Source organism: Drosophila busckii, chromosome X (assembly GCF_011750605.1).
Source record: "Drosophila busckii strain San Diego stock center, stock number 13000-0081.31 chromosome X, ASM1175060v1, whole genome shotgun sequence".
Classification (NCBI taxonomy): Eukaryota; Metazoa; Arthropoda; class Insecta; order Diptera; family Drosophilidae; genus Drosophila; species Drosophila busckii.
The window spans coordinates 15,805,118-15,818,074 of record NC_046608.1 but is presented as its reverse complement, the minus strand read 5'-3'; the positions used below and the strand labels follow the sequence as shown (position 1 = coordinate 15,818,074).

Sequence of the window (12,957 nt, the reverse complement as noted above, 5' to 3'; positions counted from 1 at the left end):
AATATAAGATTAGCTAAACTTAATAATTATTTATTTGCCCAATTAATATATTAAGCTTATGTTTTATATATTTTAAGACTTATGCATGCAGTTTTTGATTAAGTTAATTTTTTTTTACTTTATTATTTTAATATTGAGCAATTGAGCACCGACTGCGCAAGGCGGCGCGCACTTAAGGGGGCGTGGCAGTTTAGCTAGACATTTAGTTGCAATCAGCAGCGCTATAAATAAAAGTGTTAAAAGATTAAAGAATAATGTGCAACTTTATTGGCCTGAACTTTTGAACGTTGAACTTGCAACTGGCAGGAAATTCAACTGCCTGGAATGCCATTCGTATTGCTATCTCGCTCTGGCAGTGTGCGTTTTTTAATTTCCAGCCAAGTGCCCGGCGGCTGCGTGTGGTGCAATGTTGCCAGCAAGGCGTAGAGGCAGTGCATCCATCAAGTTCACACGCGAGGCTACCATGGGCAATGCAAGTCAAAAAAGTGCACAAAAAGAAAAACAAAAAGTAGGTGTAAGCGTGTGCAACATTAATTATGTGGCAGCACCGAATTTCGGACCATGGTGCAACAGCATCTTGCAACTTTTTCTGCAGAACGCAGCCGAGAGGCAAACGCAGATGCAGACGCAGACGCAGACGCAAACACTTGGCCATAGCCACAAATGTAATACACACATCAGGCAAATAAATTAGAAGGCAACTCCTTCGGCAGCGGCAGCGGCAGTGGCAGCGTAGCAGTGTGCGAGCGAGACAGCCTATACGCCGACAATCCGTCATGCAGGTGTGAATGATTCATTAATTTCTCGCCTTCATACGAATTTTCAGTTAACATGCAAGCGTAACCGAAACGAGCCGCCGATCTCAAAGAGTTACGCATACACCAAAAAAAAAAAACAAGTGATCGCATTAAAGTTGAGCGCAACCAACTTTTGTATACACTTTGACTAGATCAAGCACACGCATGCACTCTCAAACACATACACACACACATACAAAACAGCGAACGCGTCACAGCTCGTTTTCGCTGTCGCGTCAGCAGCGACGCCAACGACTGCGTCGGCAGCGAAGCGTCAGCAAGCGCAACTCGCTGACTATATTGAAAATTGAAATGTAAATAATTTCTAATCGTTTTAAAATTTTTAGCATCGTTCAAAAACAAGACAAAGCGTATTTGTGATTTATTTCTGATTTTTAAATATATTATAATTAGGAATGGGAAGTTAATAAAACAAAATAAAATAAAAGTGACATGTCCTGGGTATAGGAGCAGCTACATACCAAGTTAGATTGCTCTAGCTCTTATCGTTGCTGAGAAACAGTCGCTCATACACACACAGACGGACGGACATGGCTATATAGACTCAGTTTGTCTTGCTAATCAAGCATATATACTTTGTGGTACGCCTCCTTCTCCCAGTTACATACATTTGCACAACTTCATTACACCCTTTTCCAACGTCAAAGTGTATAAAAAAAGAAACACTTTAAACTTTTAACTCCAGGTCGAGCTGCCTGCCCACCCCCCCTCTTTGCTCTTCAAAAATATATAAAACGCAACTTCGCTCTGCAGTTTCGCGCATTCAGCTTAACGTCTTCATTACGCACGCACTGCTTCTTCTTCCTCTTCTTATTCTGCTTGTCTTGCCTGTTTCTGTTGCCAGTTGCCAATTTCGTTTTGCATTTTCAATTTTGTGGCATTTGCTACAAGGCGCGCCCCCCTGCTATGCAGCAGCGCTTGAGGCAAACGCATAAGTTGCTCCTTCTGATCTCTTCTTCTTCTTGCTGCTGCTGCTGCTGCTGCCTCCGACTGTGCGTTAATTACTTGATGAGCAGCAAGCACCATTTAGGTTTCAATCGCTTGCAGATCACAGAAATCACTTAATTCTATTGCCATAAACACACACACACACACAAACAAACATACACACACATGCCACATTTTGTTGCACATTCTTTAATAGAATTAAATATTTGTCATATATTTTGAATATTTTAGCAAAGCTTGTTACTTGTAAACAATTTTGAAATATTTTTTATTTTTGCTGCTTGAACAAAAACAGTGAAAACAAAAAGCAGGCGACATATTTCGATATGATATCATTTATATGTATTATGTATGTAGATGTATTATAAAATATAAAAAAATAATATTTGTTTTTATATTTGTATATTATAATTTTACTATTTTTTTATGCCATTTGCATTGGCTTATATTTTTATTATTTATTTTTTAAGAATTTCTCACTAAATTTTGTTTGGCAGTGCTTAAAACATTGCATTGTCTAAATTTTAAAGTGTATTTCTTAGCCAGTTACAGCCTTTTCTTTTTGGCAACAATTGTGATTTAGCATTGTGCACTGCATTTCAATTGGCCCGGGTCAATTCATCAGAGATACTCAAACAATTTACACATATTCGAAGTGAAGTTAATGTCGAATAACATTTGCAGCTTTGAAGTTGCAGCCGTGGCTCATAAAAAGCGTTGAATGATTTTTTTTCAGCTTGCAAAATGTTGTTGTTGTTATTGTTGTTGTTGGTGGTTGCTGGTTGCTGCTGTTGCTGGCTTAAGACAACAACAATTCATATTTTTTATTACACCTACTTGGAGACTTGGAGCGAGCCGATGCAGCGAGAGAGCGCGCGAAACAAAAAGTCGAGGATTGAAATGAAGGCGTTAACCAACTTTAATACATTTATTTGGGGGCCAACAACAACAGCAACAATAAGCAGAGCCAAGTTGGAGGCGCAGGCGCAGTAGACGTTGCTCATATCTGTCCAAAGTAATAATTATGTTTCACGTTGTTATCCTAATTTACGTGCCGAGGCTTCAACTTGAACCCAAAAACAAAGCAAAAAATGCGAAAAACTGGAACTGGAACTGGAGAATTGCCTGCAGGCGTCTCCAGCGTCGTCGTCTCCATCGTCGTCGGCGCATTTCACTGGAAAAAGTATTAAGCATAAAGCGAGAGATACTGAAAATTGATTTCTCACCTTTGTTGCACGTTGCATCCCTTTTGGTATCCCTTTTGCCTTTGCCTTTATAATTAATTAATATATATATATGTATATAGATATATAAACATTCGTCTGCAGTCGTGATGCTCACGCCCGCATCACTGGTAAATATTATAGCTCTCTAGCTTCTATACTATATATTTCAATTCTCCACAGTCGGCCAACCAATCTCGGCTCAAGACTAGACTCTCGACTCCCGACTCTCGAGTCTCTAGACAGGCTGTCTGGGTCTGCTTACAGGCTTCATCGTAAATAAACATTTATCTCCAAATTTATTGCGCCTCATTGAGTGGTAAGCAAGTTATAGAAAGGGTGAGAGCGTGTGAGATGGAGAGAGGCGGGGGTAGCCTATTCAATTCACTTGCCTGCCACCTGTTGCTTCAATATGCAGCCCGAAAATTTATTTTGTCATATTTTTCTTCATGCGTTTTGTCATGACTTTTTAATTTCGCCTCTCAAACAAGCTAACATACATTTTTCCATGTGAATTGCCCAGCTGGCCTGAGACTACGCTTTCAATTTTAAAGGGTATATGCATTTTGTTGGCAGCTTTAAGCAATTTCATACTTCAGAATTAAAGTTAAGGCTTTGACTTGCTTGGATTAATCATTCAGACTAAGCACTTCAATTTCAAAGCCTAAATATAAATGTAGATTATATATAACTTAAAAGTTGACAGCCCTTAACTACTTTGTACAAATTTTCAATTTTAATAATATCAAATTAGAGCTGCTAATAAAATGTTGTTTATATTTTGCATACATTTATTATAATTCATTACAAATTATTAGTTCAATTAGCTAGTCATATATTTTAAATGTCGCTTAGACTCTAAAACTTTTGGAATGAAAATTATATATTTTATTTTTATTTGCTTAAAGTAGTTTTCAATATTTTTTGCAGCCTATAGCTTGAAATATAAATTCTTTCAATAATATATATGCAAACAGTTTCGAAAGTATATTTTTTTATGGCAATCAACTATAGTAAAATTAAATAAGTTTATGTGCATATTTAATTATTAATTGTAGAGTGCGTTAAATAGAAATTACTCAACAACAAAGACATGCGATATATATAAATGATATTTATTTAATATAACTAGCTTAGTTATTTTTTATATCTCTTGCTCTTTGCTGTCTCTGCATTTAACATAAAGTAAGCGTATTTGTTAAGTTTTATAAACAAAAAACATATTTGTCCACTGCCGCTGCATTTACAGCTTTGTTATTAACGCGTTTTTGTTGTTGTGGCTATCAATGGAGGTTGCAAGGCTTATTGTGCGACATAAAAAATGTTGAGCTGCAGCATTTAGTGTGATATGATTTTTATAGGCTTCAAATCGATATTTTTATGTGGCTTGTGCTTGGTGTGTCTTGCGTTTTTATGTGAGAGATCGCGGGGGGTGCCACCAAATTAGGTGGTGGGGCAAGTGGTGTGGGCTTGACAGCAATTATATAATTAGGTGTTAAGGCAAACAATAAACATGAGATTTATAGGCAGACATATATGCATACCGTTAGCTTTAGTTATCGCTGGCTGAGCAGCATTGTTGCAACATTTTGCGGCACATATGGCCAGCAAAAGAAGCGGCCAGCCCAATCAATATCCGGCCGCAGTTGCTCACTCTCTCTGCTATATCTTTATATATATCTTGATCAGTCTGGCCACCTGTTGCGCGCTTTTCTATGCACACAGCATAATTTTTTTTTCTTTTCGATATTTAATGTGTTTATTTTCTCATATGCAGCATATTGCAAAAAAAAGAGACTTTCAACATATTTTGTGAGCTGGAACCCGGCAACATCAACAACGTTCTACTCTTGCAACGTTGCTGATTAATAAAGACCAGACAACACAACAGCTGGTGAGTCCCAACCTGAAGAGGACCTGAACGGGCTACGACTTTTATTTTGTGGCAACAGCTTGGCCAATTTGTTTTTGCGCAGGGGCGGCAGGCAATTCATAATTTAAACTGTAAACTGTCTCAGAGAAATGCAGAAATGTTTCCATTTGATAATAATATTTATTTTAAATTTAAACTTAAACACTGATATATACAAGTGGCACTTAGGCTAATTTGTGGGCTCGGCTCACGCCTTGTTCAGCGCATTGTTGGCCAGAGCAGCAGCAAAGGGATCCAGTGCCGTATGCAGCTGATGATAGTTGCAGGCTGTGCGGCAGCCTTGACTGCAGAAGATGCGATCCGCACACATGGATGCGGCCAGACTCCACTCGGCAATGGCAAGCACGCGGCAGTAGTCGTGACACATGTAGCAATCGGGACGACTGCGACAGAGTCCGGAAACCGCGACATCCTCCAGTTGCTGCAGCGTCTTGTGGTAGCAGCGTTGGCGGCATTGCCAAATCTTCAGTTGCAGCGGGAACGGCAATGATTGGCTCTGTTTACTGGCGCCCAGCGCACTGGCAGCTTCACCCAGCAGAGCAATGATGCAAATAATGCGCAGTGTGTTATACATGACTTAAGTCTTTGTTGAGTTGTTTACACGTTGATGTCTCCTTGGCTTCTAATTATGCAGGTTGCTGTTGCGTTTGCTTTATATCCTGCGCAGTTCATTCAGCAATTGCAATGGAAAATCCGTTGGGCAAGCGTTTTACCTGACAGGGCAGCAGGCTGCGCAGGTAATTGATAACACATGTGTGCCTGTGGCCAGGCGGCGCCTAGAACTCGACCTAGCTGCTGGTCATTCATGAAACTTTTGGAAATCCCTTGGAAATTCAGCTCATTGTAGTCGCTGTCGTGTTACCTGCAAAAGGTAATTGCTTATTTTTATAATCCCATGCCAAACATATATACACATAGCTTGACAGTTTCGATATTTATTGCGTAATGCTTACAAAAACAAAAAAGGATTTTTGGGTTTTAGCCCGTTCATAAAAATCTAAAAGTAGTGCACGTGTCGTCATCTTTTGTTCGTATTTTAAATTTTGCCTGCCCTGCTGCTTAGGCATATCGATACTTTTTGTTCAACTGGCTGCAGCAGTCTGGCAACGCTGTTCGCTTGCGCGCGCTGCTTGAATTTGAATTTGAACAAAACATTTGCATTTGACATCATAAATTGCTGTTTAGCATTTTATAGTTTTATAAACCAGTTTAATCAATATAATTTTAGGCGCTTGTGCAGCACTTTTATGTGTGTTTATTTTTTTTTATAAGAATAAAATATTTCGCACTATAAATTATTTAAATGTAGCAGACCAGAAAAACTGTCTGCATTTGCATATACGTATTTCTAGTTGTTAACGAGTCTATATGGCAAAGACATATGCGGACACTCTAAAAGCCATTAGTCAGTAGCTATAGATATTTACTTTCATTACCGGTTCAATTTCTACATTTTGGAGAACTTTGCATAAATTATATACATATACATACATATATCTATTTTAACAGCATTACTTTGCAGCTTTTGTTGATTGTTATTTTGCTTGCCCCCGCTGTTGATTAATTAATCGCATTATTTGCACAGTAAGAGCAATTAAAGAGTTCGAGCTCCTCTCAATGCTTTCGTTTTGATTGATCGTTCAGTTTGATTTCTTGCAGGGCACAGCTACAGCAATCGAAAGAATTGTAAACTGATGCGTCAATCAACATATACCGGAATCAGATTAAGTCACACGTTATGAATGGCGTTTCCAGTTTATCTGTTCTTTATGCTTTTTAATTTACCAATTATAACATCTAGATGGATGGGAAACTGGACCTACGTTTTGGCTGGCTTTGGGAGCTGCATAATAAACCACTAAAAGTCGATCAAGGTTAACGACTGCGACTGCTAAATACCCTTTAAAAGGCAAAACATGTTTCTTAAACTTATGCCCAGCATAATTTACTAGTTTGAATTATTAAGTATATCAAATGTTGCTGCTGCATTCCAAGCTCGAATTTGAATTTCTTTTTATAAGACACTTAACGTAATTACTATTTAATGCATAAGTTTTTTTTTTAAGCCATAGAACAATGCATTATAAATATTGCAATAATTTATCATTTGCGGATGCTGCTGGGTTATACCCTTTAACCGCATATGCAAAACCACAAAAAACAGCAAGAAAAAAAAAACATGTTTTGAAATTTGAATTTTATTTTAAATGCTCGTGGACTGGTAACAGTGCTCTATAGCATAGGAAAGTAAACAAACATGGCCTGATATGAACGATATTTTATGGCCAATTGTGTTTGCTACAAGTTTCTCAATTTATTGTTTTCAAATGACATTGTTTTAGTTGCTTGTTTTTTGTCGTTTCTGCCCGAAAAAAAAAACAACTTCAAGTTGTTAATTTTGCCTATAAATATGTTTGGCTGGACGATCGTACAGTTAGTTCTATTCTCAGCTTTGTTCAAGCAGCAGTATACAGCAAATATGGTGGGTTCGATATATTGAACAGTTTAACATTTGAACACTTCATCAATTAATTGATTGTATTTTACCTTGCAGCAATTCTTCGCTATTGTCTCCCTTGCCCTCGTGGCCGTCGTTGCCGCCGATGTGAGCCATCTGGCCAACACCTATCTGCCACCCACCCGCACACACTACACCGCTCCAGTGGTCCACCATGCCGCTCCAGTTGTCCACCGTGTTGCCCCAGTTGTCCACCATGCTGCCCCAGTTGTCCACAATGTGGCTCCCGCTGTCACCCACTACACCGCTCCTGCCGTGAGCTCTCTGTACTCCGCTCCCGTTGCCACCAGCCACTACTCGCATGTTGGCGCTGCCTCCTTTGAGGCTCCAGCCTTCGCTGCCGCTCCCGCCGTCAGCTTCAACACCGAGTCCTTCTCCGCTCCCGCTACCACCTTCACCAGCGAGTCCGCTTTCGAGCCTGCTGCCTCTTTCCAGAGCGCTTCCTTCGCTGCCCCCGCTGTTGCTGCTGATTTCCTCGGTGAGTCCACCTTCGACTCCGCCGCCGTCTCCGTCGATGCTCCCGTCGTCGCCGCCGCCAGCTACAGCGCCCCCGTTGTCAGCCACTACACCGCCCCAGCTGTGACCCGCACCTACACCTCCGGCATTGACACCACCTACGGCAGCAACGGTGGCTATGTCTACAACAAGCGTCGTTAAGCATTGCGCTGAGTATTCGAACAATTTTTTTTTTTTAAATCTATTAAAGTAATAAAAAGCAAAGTTAAAAAATAATATTACGATTTTTAATGATTGATTTGTAGCAAAGCATTTGCATGTCCTTTGAGCAGTCGGAGCTAACTTTAATATGAAATTTAAAGTTAACAATATTATCTTACCGCTCTGCACAAAAAATGGTAACCAAAGTGATCAAATGAAACTACTTCAAATGAGATACAGCTCGAAAAACTAGCAGCGCATTTTAAAAATTTTATAATCATGGGATTTGCATTAATGGATTATAGGCTCAACTAGTAAGCAGCGATTTGGAATTTAAGCGGCTGCAAAAAATATATATACGTATATCTAGAATACTTATATATGGCATAGTTCGGAGATATCTCCACTTAAAAGTCAGTAAAATAGATATTTAGGAAACTGATTGACTGCTGATGTATTTAAAAGAATTTTAAATATGCCAAACTGTGTGATTTTTTTTATTGATATAGATCTAGCACAAAACAAGTTTTTTCTATTGCTCATTATAAAAAAAGCTGTATTGTTATTTTTATTATATTTTAAAATGTTAAAGCTAGACGCTTCTATTAATAAAATTCCTATAAAGAAATGTTATGACAGCAAAATGAATGAAAGTAAAAATTCTAAAGTTTAATTATTTAAAACACATTCGCTTGGCATAGCTATAATATATAAATAATTTAAAATTATGCATTTGTTAAAACTAAGCATGAGTTTATTTACGAATATCAATGTTATCCATCGGGGCAGGCACAAATATGATGTTGAGCTTGCTGCTAATGGGTCGCTTGCTATCCTCCTGCCGCACATGCAACGAGCCCGAGTCCAGGTTGAATGTGCCCAGCACTTGACCGGGCTTGATATAATGATTCTGTCCCATGGTTGTGGGTCGATGCTCTGTGATGAAGTGATAGAGCTGCGCTTTGGCTGGCGGCGGCGGCGTCGGCGCTGCCGTGGGTATAACCTGGCCAAAGCAGCAGCAGCAGCACCAGCAGCAGCTGGCGAGCAATAAGGCCAACAAGTTGCAAGTTAAACGCATGCTACACGCGCGGACTCTGCTAACCGGAATGCAAATGTTGATGAAGTCGCGCTGATTACAGCCAAATCCCAAATAAATACAAAACAAAAAAAAAAACAATGAGTAAAAATACCGCGCACGTTGGCTCGTCCGGCAATTGATACGAAGGCAGTGCGAGTTGAGTGCTTAGCACGCTTTAATATATACGCAATGTATACAATATATATATATGTATAAATCCTGCTGGGGCAACGCACTGCCCTTCTATGCGCGTCTCATGCGCTTCTCAATTTCCTTACATGCCAGACCGACCGACGAACAACACGTTTTGGCAGCAAATTAACATTAACCCGATTTCATTCTTTTACTTTCCTTCATACACTTCACTTTGCCAAATGGCAAAGGGTATGCCAAGTGCCTAATCATGTGATTGCATTAATTTTTCTATATTTATATATATATGAACTACAAAATTTCAAGTTTTAGACAATAATTTTGGATTAAAATATATTTTTAGCGTTAGCAGTTATAATCAAAATTGATGTATGATTGAATTTAAATTAAAAAAAATCTATAAAACAAAAATATACTTAGAAATAAGTTTATGATGCAAAACCGTTTTGAATTATTTATTTATATTGTTTACTTTTAAATCAAAGTGTATTACATAGTCTAGTGCATTGTATGCTTAGCTTGGCTTTTTATTTTTATTTACCCTTTTGTTTGGCAATAATACAGAACAAGAAAGCGCGTTTTACACATAAACACACACACACACACACAGGAACATAAAAATAATCAAAATAAAAAAATCAAATGAAGAAATACAATTAAAAAAATTATTTGGCAAGTTTCATTTGCCGTTGAGCAAGCTGTGCCTGCTATATAAATAATAATAATAATTATAATTAACATAAGCCGCTTTTGTTGTTGTATGTTCTTTTTGTTATTTTTGCAATTAATATGTTAGCAAATTGTCTACTTAATAGTTAAGACAATTAATTTATTAATAAAGCTAGCTTAGTGCTGAAAATGAATAATATAGAGATTAAAACAACGCTGATTGATTTTTAAATTATGCTAAAATTGCAACAAATTAATTTTAATTTGTCATAAATTATATGCGTTTGAACTTTAAAATATAAAATTATATAACCAAAAATATATGCAATATATATATATATATAAATAAAAAGCTGATGGTTGTTTGTTGTTGTTCAAACACACCCAGAGCTACTACCAATAGCTTTAATTTGTTGCTTAAAAGCGATGAACACGAGAGATAAGAAATAAACAAAAGAAAAAAAATTAAGCTAACAGCCAAATAAATTTACACAACAAAAACGAAGCGACTAACACATGCGCTGTAAATTTAATATTTTTATAAAATGCTAAAAGCGCTTTTTATGATACATAATTTATAAACTTATTTAAAGCTTCATAACTCCTGCGGGCAATTAAAAGCACAAATTAATTTTTATGTGCAACACTCCGCGCTTCACTTTCATTGAGTCTCGAATAGTTCTCACGTCAACCAGCGATCAAGTTGATCAAGATAAACCGCACATAATTAAAGCCGAAATAGTGCTTAAGCTTTGTTCTAATACCCTAGCCAAAGCATAAGCTATATATAATATAATTAATGCATATATTGTGAGTAATCGTTGGCTTTGCCAAACTGTGGGCGCCACCAGCATACAGCTCAATATAAGAAATTCCCCAAGCTTGCGGCAATACTTGTCTTCTATATAAATCCATCCAGCTAACGTTCAAATCCAAATCCAATGCCTAGACCGGGGCGATCATCACTGGCGATTTGTTAATCAGCTGCTTACTTTATCTTCTCACCTGCGAAATGCGCGAAAAAAGCAAAAGCAAAACCAAAAACACAAAGGAACAACAAAAGCAAAAACGCATCATTAATTAAACTTTCGAGCTATTTGCGTTTATTTTTGTTTGGCTTTGGTGCTGCGACTTCCGAAATGTACGTGCTTAAAACTAAATAGATTCTATGGCATTTTCACTAGGCTACAAGATTGATAGCAAACATTATTTAAAAAAAAAAAATGCTTAAGCTAAATGGATTCAATGGCTACAAAATTGATAACAAACAACATTTAAAAAATAACTATGTATATATATAACTAGCACTATATCTATAATAACTAACTATAGACTGTTTATAATGAAACTAAACTTAAACTTCGTTTATTTAAATATTAGTGACTGTGTTTTATTTTTCCATTGCTTTGAGGCTTTACTTCACTTATTAAAAACATTTGTGCTTTATTTTTATTTACTTTATTACGATTCATACAATTAGTGCTGCACTTGATATATTTTAAATTAATAATGTATACACTTTTTATAATTTGTTGTCCAGTGTAATTGAAGCGAAGCACAAAATAGTCAAAAAGACCAACAGAAAACCCAAGAAGCAGAAGAAGAAGAAGCACAAGCAAATAATAGCAATGAGAATGCGCGGCTAAGTTTATTTTGTGGGGGTTCCACTTTGTTTTATTTTTTATCTACCTTATTTATTTTATGCTATTTTTTTTCAGAGTCAAAGATCTGCGCCTAGACATGAGCTTAGACTATAAAAGTCTAGCGCCAGGCCAAAGTGAGCAACAGTTCATCAACGCCCAGCCAAGCAGTTAGAAGCTACAAATACTCAAGATGGTAAGCAGATGTTAAAACAAATTCAATTTGTTATTAAATAATATTTTCAGCAGCAGCTACTAAACATTTGCTTAGCGCTATTGGCTTGCTCAGCCTGCGGCATGGCCAGTCCTTTGAGCAATCGCTACTTGCCACCACATCAGCAGCAGCACCAGGGCTACAATGGCTATCAGCAGTTTGCAGCTAGTTCAGGCTATGCCTCGGTGGCTGCGCCTACGCAGCAATATTTGCCGCCAGCAGCGAGCTACAACGACTTTGCAGCCTCCTCCTCAGCCGCTGCCTATGCCACGCCCTCACGTCAGTATCTGGCGCCTGCAGCAAGTCACAATAGCTATGCCGCGCCCGCACATCAGTATCAACATCATCATCACCAGCAAGCGGCGCCTGCTGTTGCTCATCATAGCTACCAAGCCGTCGCGCCCGCTGCCACGAACTTTAACTACGCCACTTCTGCCTCCGCTCATGCCACTCAAGCAGTTCGTCCTGTCGGCCGCACCACCAGCTACAGCTACGCCAGTCCAGCCCGCTATGCGCCACGTCAGTCGCTTCATGTCTACAACACTGCAGCCGCCTCTGCCCAGTCCCACTCCTATGCACGTGCTCCTGTCCAGCATCACAGCTACGCTCAACATGGCAGCTCATCGGGCTATACTCAGCATGGCAGCTCATCGGGTTACACTCAGCATGGCAGCTCATCGGGCTACGCTCAGCATGGCAGCTCATCGGGCTATGCTTATGATGGCGCCGCTTCCACTGGCACTCGCTATGGCTCCAATGGCGGCTATCTCTACCGCTAGTAGCATTATACACCAAATCCAATGTTTGATCACGCTGAAGTATTCGTTTTAAACAACCTAAGTAACCTTTTTTTTTTTTGAAAAACTATATTAAAAATTAAATAAAGCATAAACGTAAAATAAAAAACTGTGTAAAAACTATAATAGGGAAATGAAATAATGTTTATAATATAATACGCTTCATTTGCAAAATTAATTAATTTTTGAAACAACAAGAAAATGTTTGAGAATTACTAAACTTTAAAAAGCTGTAACTTGGCGAAGTGGCAACAGCAGCAATAACAACAATAGCAGCAACTGTTGTTGTTGCTGTTGTTGGTGCTTGTT

General features: G+C 38.3%; 4 protein-coding genes across 4 annotated transcripts; 2 read left to right on the top strand and 2 right to left on the bottom strand.

The window, feature by feature from the left end:
- Positions 1-5,109: 5,109 nt before the first annotated feature.
- On the bottom strand, positions 5,110-5,496 carry LOC108605389. The gene has a single exon (XM_017995058.1). The coding sequence runs from the start codon at positions 5,494-5,496 to the stop codon at positions 5,110-5,112; it is 387 nt and encodes a 128-aa protein (XP_017850547.1).
- Positions 5,497-7,295: 1,799 nt separating this feature from the next.
- LOC108605935 (cuticle protein 16.5) lies at positions 7,296-8,172 on the top strand. The gene is made up of 2 exons (XM_017995756.1): positions 7,296-7,404; positions 7,477-8,172. The coding sequence occupies exons 1-2, from the start codon at positions 7,333-7,335 to the stop codon at positions 8,095-8,097; spliced, it is 693 nt and encodes a 230-aa protein (XP_017851245.1). The 5' UTR covers positions 7,296-7,332; the 3' UTR covers positions 8,098-8,172.
- A 634-nt stretch (positions 8,173-8,806) lies between these two features.
- LOC108605936 lies at positions 8,807-9,331 on the bottom strand. The gene has a single exon (XM_033294443.1). It carries the CDS (start codon positions 9,173-9,175, stop codon positions 8,852-8,854), a length of 324 nt encoding a protein of 107 aa, XP_033150334.1. The 5' UTR covers positions 9,176-9,331; the 3' UTR covers positions 8,807-8,851.
- A 2,486-nt stretch (positions 9,332-11,817) lies between these two features.
- LOC108605388 (filaggrin-2) lies at positions 11,818-12,630 on the top strand. Its single transcript, XM_017995057.1, has 2 exons — positions 11,818-11,833; positions 11,887-12,630. Exons 1-2 carry the CDS (start codon positions 11,831-11,833, stop codon positions 12,628-12,630), a joined length of 747 nt encoding a protein of 248 aa, XP_017850546.1. The 5' UTR covers positions 11,818-11,830.
- Positions 12,631-12,957: the final 327 nt, after the last annotated feature.